Source organism: Pseudopodoces humilis, chromosome 14, assembly GCF_049639895.1.
Source record: "Pseudopodoces humilis isolate 2021_Gansu_Grassland_sample_001 chromosome 14, ASM4963989v1, whole genome shotgun sequence".
Taxonomy (NCBI): domain Eukaryota; kingdom Metazoa; phylum Chordata; class Aves; order Passeriformes; family Paridae; genus Pseudopodoces; species Pseudopodoces humilis.
Window position 1 is genome coordinate 12,460,940 of NC_142213.1, and position 6,950 is coordinate 12,467,889.

The 6,950-nt window shown below is 41.9% G+C and overlaps 1 protein-coding gene across 4 annotated transcripts in view; it reads right to left on the bottom strand.

Annotated features, from left to right (window-relative positions):
* CNEP1R1 (CTD nuclear envelope phosphatase 1 regulatory subunit 1) overlaps positions 1 to 5,934 on the bottom strand; it is a 6,066-nt gene extending 132 nt beyond the window's left edge. Inside the window, exons 1-7 of one of the 4 annotated variants that reach the window (XR_015773741.1) lie at positions 5,645 to 5,920; positions 3,584 to 3,655; positions 2,194 to 2,267; positions 1,754 to 1,863; positions 1,567 to 1,621; positions 1,210 to 1,310; positions 25 to 782 (exon numbers count right to left, since the gene is read on the bottom strand). Coding sequence is in view for 2 of the 4 variants with exons in the window: in XM_088062137.1 (XP_087918263.1) it covers positions 1,269 to 1,310; positions 1,567 to 1,621; positions 1,754 to 1,863; positions 2,194 to 2,267; positions 3,584 to 3,655; positions 5,645 to 5,849 (558 nt within the window). In the remaining 2 variants the exon portion in view is untranslated. Of the gene's footprint in view, positions 1 to 24; positions 1,311 to 1,566; positions 1,622 to 1,753; positions 1,864 to 2,193; positions 2,268 to 3,583; positions 3,656 to 5,644 lie in introns of those variants that run through there. The other 3 variants (XR_015773742.1, XM_005526371.2, XM_088062137.1) reach the window with 3 other exon arrangements.
* Positions 5,935 to 6,950: the final 1,016 nt, after the last annotated feature.

Consider the following 6,950-nt stretch of genomic DNA (forward strand, 5'->3'; position numbering starts at 1 on the left):
CACAGTACAAAAGAAGATAACACCTGTTTATACAAAGATTTTATTTTATACACATTTACCTACAAAATATACAGCAGTTAAAAATAATGGATGGGCAGAAGACTTACTGGAAAAAAAATCCAGAAGACAATTCTTAAAGTTTCAACTGACAAAGTTACATCAATAGGCTGCCTTTAAAAGCCAGTCTACCCTGTAGTAGGGGTTACTGAAGTTGCAAGAGCTTTGCAGTTAGAGTCAATTTAAAGAGTTCAAAACATTTAAAAAGGCACCTTGAACAACTTAAACTCTTAAAACTTGACAGTTTGACTTTAGCTATTCAATACACTTTATGCATATATCATCCACACCTTGTTGTTAACACTCTGAATAACAAATTTTGTTATTTTATTGTGGCACTCTTTAGATTTTCTTCACCAAATCGGAAGTTACACATTTGCAACACGAGTTTCATATTCTGACTATCACAGCATAAAAATCCACTCGGAACAATCGGGTGGATTTATATACAGTACAACCTTACAATTGGGAAGATACAAGCATATTTAAGACAATTTTAAAAAAATTAAAATCTTAAAATAAGTGTTTTGAACCAGATCAAACAAGGAACTACATATGACCACAAGGAAAGTGGCTGGTGCACTATATATACACAACTTGACAAATGTGATCCTTGATATATTTGCGAAGTTCTTAAACAGTAAGACCAGTTTTCTCCGGCACAGTCAGTCTTCCTGCGAGCCTTTAAACCAGTTCCAAAAAGAGTGACCAGGACACAAGGACAGCTGTAATGAGGAAGTGTGCTAATAAAACATCAGGAGAATGGCAAACGTTCCTTTCAAATACTCTTCATGAGAACAAGAAAATCCATACACCAGATATTACTTTTTTTTCCTGAACATTGGCATCAATCTGCTATTTACAATAGCTTACAGAGACACGTAACACAAATGAGGTTTCATTTTCAAGTTCAACTTCATTGCCGATTAACATACTTCACCTGTATGTTCTGTTCTAGCTGAAGTAAAAAAGTGACACTAATACTGAAAAAGAGGTAATCAGAAGTAGCAAAAGCACTGATAATGTGATAACAAAGAATTTGGATAAATATTCAAGAAAGTAATATTGCACACTTTCACTGTCAACTGTGTTAAGACTTTTACTCCCAGGCAGTGACAACCAGTCCCATTTGATTTTTTGCCGTCATACTACCTTAAAAAAGGTCATTTTTGGTTTCCATGGCAGTGGAAAAAAATGAAGGAAGACAGCCCTTATTGAACATGAGGCCTAGGTTTCAAAATTAATTTTCCAGTCTGCAAGACAGAAAACAAAATAAAGTTTAAACCCTGAAAGTTGAACCCAACAATTACACTTCAAGTTCAATGTTACAAGGAGAGTTTAAAATAACACACAAAATGATATTAAGTATTCCACATTCTGGTTTTACAGACACACAAAATCTGCTGAGGTATATAGAAGTGCTGTTCAGAAAAACAAACTGTGTGCCTTTTTGATTTATTTCCTTTTTTTAAACAAACAAGGTTTAGGCAATGAAGCACTAACACTTACATCATCACAGGACATATTATATTCTGCCAAAACAGTTCGACATCGAGCTGCTATACTGTGTAGATTGTGTCAAGGAAAGCAGCTAATACTTGTACACACAGTAAGCAAAAACTAAAAAAGCAGTATTAGCATAGGCTTCAACAACTGCAACTACACTTTTAACGTGACAAACATTATCAAAGGATACATTGATGGTGCCACCACTCTTTTATGTATTCCAGCAAAGAACAAGCCTATTAGGGTAATACAGCTAATTGTGAAAAATGGGTGATTCCAAAGTGACGTGAAAAATGATACCTAGGAAAGAAATCAGATTAGTCCAACTGCATACTTTCTAAAACTCACAGAAAGTCGCTGCCTAGATTGCTTAACTAAAAATAAAATACTGCTCCTGGCCATGTCCAAGTACTTGTGAACAATTCTTTAGATAAGCATTCAGGGTACAGTATTTTGGCAGGCCTTGTCCCAGGATACATTCCACAACAATCCCAGACAGCTTGATAGCTTAATTAAAAAACACCTCCCAGTTTCATGCAGAATGTGTTTAGCCTTTCAGTTTTGAATATACCACCTGACTGCAGCACCAAGCTATGGAACACAGCACATTTGGCATTAGCCTGACCTTACCTTTTGTGTCTCTGGGTCTATTAACCAGTTCCAAGCCCCAGTTGCTGTGCAGACTGATACCACTATCAAAATCACTGATGAAGAAAAGAATGAGAGTCACAAACAGTATACCTCACTCATATTTAAATACATTTATTTTTCAGCAGCAACTCTTAAACATTTATTTCTTTTCTCACTTCTGAGGAGGAAAAGCTCCTAATTGGAAAGCAGAAATGAAAATATGCAAAGAAATTTCTAATATGTGAAACTCTAAGGATTATGTACAAAACTTCCTGGACATAACATCTGAAAATCTAAATTCTGTCAAGTAAAAACATCATGGTCCTTTGAAGGAGACAAAGTTCTCTTTTCAAAAGAAAGTTGAAAAAGATCTATCAAAAGCATAGAGCTTCTTCTCTACATCATATAAATCCTTTCAGGATAACAGGAAGAAAAGTTAACATTGGTTACACACCCCGTTATAATTAAAATAGTCTCTCTGTTATGTGAATTACAAAACAAGCAATTTGGAAAAAAACATGAGCCACTGAATACAATACTAGTTATGCAAAGCTCATTTAAATATGCTTAAAAGTTTCCAGTTTGTTTTTTTTTAAATTATAACTGACAGAAAATAGCAATTTTGGAACCCAAATGCATTCCTAAAGTAGGTGTGTGTAAACTCAGCAGAACTACATATAAATATCTGATTGCTCTGAAGGGGGTTTGAGGTGGTGGTTTGGTTTTGCTTTCCAAGTAGTCATTCCTTCAGTTCCTTCATTCAAAATTGACCTCTCAGGAGAAAAGATACTATTTTATATGTTCAAAAAAAAAGTCTGTATTCTTTGAATAGGAAAACTTCAGCAGAGTCTCAAAAACAAAATGAAACAAAGTTGTTTCCACCACAGACCACTGATCCCAAAGCTGGCAGCTGTATCTGTGGAATTTTTTGCCTTCCCCCCTCCTTCAAGCCTTCCTGTTATAACAAAGCTCCCTTTACGGCACACTACTGTAACTTTTTCACCTTCAGTTTTATAGGGACTATCTCACCTGACCACATTTAGTTTTAGTAACTACAGCAACTGTCTGGGAAGTCTAAGTCTTGAAGAATAAGTCTTCAGTAACATAAAAACCCAATAAAACAGAAACAAACACAACTTTCTGTTTCACAGATTTCCAGAATAATTCAGCTTTCAGCCAATTCAATCTTAACCTCAGTTTTTTTTAACTCTGACTAAAATATTAGTTTGTTATTAACTAGTCGTAGAGTGTTTGAATGCATGCCACAAATTTTAAAGCAATTCTAAATACAAATTTTTCTTTGGCCAAACTTAAATAAAGGATACACACTGGTAAATCTAACAAGCTTGAAAGACAGAATCCTATTTATACCTTGGAACATCAAACTTACTTCTCCAACGTCCTGTAGCTGGTTGCAAACATGCAATGTATTCAGTAAGTCTTCTTTCAAAAGCTTTGAGATCTGGGGAAGATGTATATCAAGTATAATTAGATCTTTATCTATTCAATCATATTTTAAAATAGAAGATTAAAAGAATTCACTTTTCCCCCATGCACACCCAGTTCTTAAACAGGCAGAGAAAACCAATGCAATGATCCTTTATATGCAGTAAAAGTCCAGTCACAGTAGCTATACTCAACTTCAGGTAAAAAGTAAAATGGTGGAGTTAATCTAAAAGCAAAAAACCTTCCCACTCAAAAAAAAAGAAAAATCAATGCCGTTGAGAAATCACACTATTTCAGACATCTTTGGAAATAGTGATTTAGGTGTAAGTAACCTAAATTGCCTCTCAAAACAAAACAAAAAAATATCACATTTTGAAGTACTAAGTATTTCAGGAAACCATTACCTTCTACTATCAATATAATGTAAATTTTAAAAAAAAGTTGACCATTTGCAACTGTTCAAGGGATTATTTGTAGCAGTGTGGCTTTGATAACTTTGTTTTGTAGAAACTTCGAGTGCCACGTTATATATAAACACACATATGCAAAAAATCCCACAGCAAACATCACTCCAACAATCGCATTCCAATCATTATTTTTAAAAATACATCTTTCTTCTTATTGCAAACATTGTCCCATGTTCTTTCCACTGAAATTGGTGTTAAATCCATCCCAAGTTGATACTCCTAATTGTCTCCAAGGAGCTGTTCCACCTTAAGTCCAGGTTAGATTTACACTTCTTTTCAACAAGGTCAATATTTGATAACACTCCAGTTAAAGCTAGAATTCTACCTGGAGTTAAGTTTTAATTTGGATCAACTCAACTTTCGGCTAAAGTCTCTGTCAGCATCAATGTGGACCTTCCAACTATTGCTATATTAGATATCACAATAAAGCAATTAAGGAATGAACTTAGAAGAAATAAATCTATTATGATCACTATAAAAGCAGTTTTCTACACTGTGAATTTATTCCTAAGTGGTTTGCAGGTGAATTTATGGGGGAGGATTACAGTATCTTGACTCCAGCCACAGAACAGCTAACTAGTCTTAATTACACTACCAAGAACACGGTAGTTAATGGCCTGTCCTCCACTTCCCTTCTGGGGAAGTTAAACCACTACCGGCAATTACAGCTAATTAACTGCTCCCTGACTAGCACAAACCCCCCCCCAACTAGTCACTGAAGTGAGAGGGGGAACACAAGGCACCATATGAAAACCTGCTATTTGAGAAACAGCACCCTGAAGGCATAAAAACAGACTATTGACAACAAAGCTCTCAAGCAAAGAGTCACATAATGCAGACATCACTAAAACAAAACATGAAAAAACTTTTTCAGAAAAAAGAAAATTGAAGTTCTAACTTATTTTCAACTATGCACATTCTAAGAACCTTCTCTGAGTTGATCTCTTTGGCAGCTGTGACCAGCAGGGCACACTTCTGGAAACCCTCAGCTTGCACAAGCATAGCAACAAAGCCCTGACAACGCCGGTTTCTGTCGACATTGCCTACTTAGCGCCAGCTACAAAACACCTGCTAATTCTGAAACAGTGGTCCATTTCAAAAATCTCTACCAGTCTTTGGACAATAAAAACTCCTTTCAGGGTTTTGACATCCCGTATGCTGTAACTTCAAAGAACCTGTAACCCAAGCCACCAAGCGTCCCCAGACAAGAAGGGGCTATTTGAGGTCGCGTTCTTGAAATGCAAAAGGAGTCCTGGCTCCGTGTAACGCCTAGCGGGGCTCAAGAGCTGTAAGAAACGCGTTTCACGCAAAAAGCCGTGAGCGGACAAGGAGCTCGCACAGCACAGGAGGATTTTCATCAGCTACGGCCGAGCAGCGGCACGGAAAGGGAACCGCGGCACTCCCTCCACCCAGGGAAGGCAGCAGCCCCTCAGCACAGGCCCTCCCGCGGGCCCTGCTCTCCGGGCCGGCCGGGGAGCAGCACAGCCCGCCCCGAGCGCAGGACGCCGAGGAGGCCCCGGAACCCCGCCCTAGCTCGCCTGTCTGGGCCGAGGAGGAGCGCCGGGAGCGCGGTGCAGAGGGAGCCGAGGCCTCCCGCGGCCGCTTCGTCCCGCTCCGTAGGGACGGTGCGGCGCGCCCGGGCAGCCCGGGCGCAGAGCCGGCAGCCCCCGGCGCGCCGAAGAAGCAGCTCCGGGCTCGCTCCGAGCGGCCGCACTCACCCTCAGCCTGGTCCAGGGAGTTCATGGCGGGCGGAGCGGCGCGCACCGGGCGGAGCACCGAGCACGGGCCGTTCCCCGCGGCCCCGCGCACCGCCCCGCCGGCCCGGCCGCGCAACAACGCCCCGCGCTACTCGCCCGCAGCAAGCGCGCCGCGCATTGGCTACCGGCGGGGAAGGGGCGCGGCTCGGCCGGCAAAGGGGGTGCTGTCGAGCAGCTGGGCTGAACTTTATTCATTAAACAGCAGTGTCGCGGGGTTTTTATCTTTTTTTGCGCCTCCTAACATCCTCGAGTGGCTTGAGATGGCTGTGTCAATATACGTATCCTGGCAGAAAATAAAAGCTAGTAGAGAAGATACAATAATCTTTCTTTAAGACGGCCCAGGGTCAGCCTGTGCCCTTGTTCATTCGGGGGCTTTTCTACACCCTCCCACTCGCACTCACCAGCCAGGGCTCCGGCACGGCCAGGCTGCTCACCCAGCGCTTGTGAGAGCCATTGCAGTGCACAGATTTAAAGGATGCTTTTGAAATGGCTCCAGCAAAACTGACCTGGGATCTCCTCAGTAGGGCCAGGCAAAGATCTTACAGGCTACAGGCACGGGCAGTAGGCTGAATATCCTACATACACAATTTCAATTCATCGGGTTTTCTGTGCAGGACGATGGGCACGAAGAGGTGTGTCTCTGGGTGTGGGGCCTGTATCTCTGTTAGAAGGGGTGTGAGATGCTTACACACACCAGCCCTTTCCCCCCATGCCTTGGGCTTGCTGCTGCAGGAGCGGTGGCACCAGAGGATGGCCTCTGTAGCAGGGACAGCAGCACTGGCCGTGTCCCTGCTGTGCTGCCAGACCAGGCCCGGCTCCAGCGGCAGCAATCGCCTGCTGGATGGCAACAACCGAAATAATGGCCATCCAAAAGTAGGGCTGCTGAAAGGCTGGGTTTCTTTGCCGGTCGTAAATGTCCCGTGGGACATATAGGGATCAGCCGTCAGGATCCCACAGCCCTGCCTGCTGCTAGCCCAGCTGGGTTACAGAGGTAACTGAACTGGTCTGTTTGCTAAATGAAAGCTTTCTGAGGTACTGAGTGACTCGATTAGTGAGCTCTCCAGGGACCCGGGCTCTCTGCACTGCC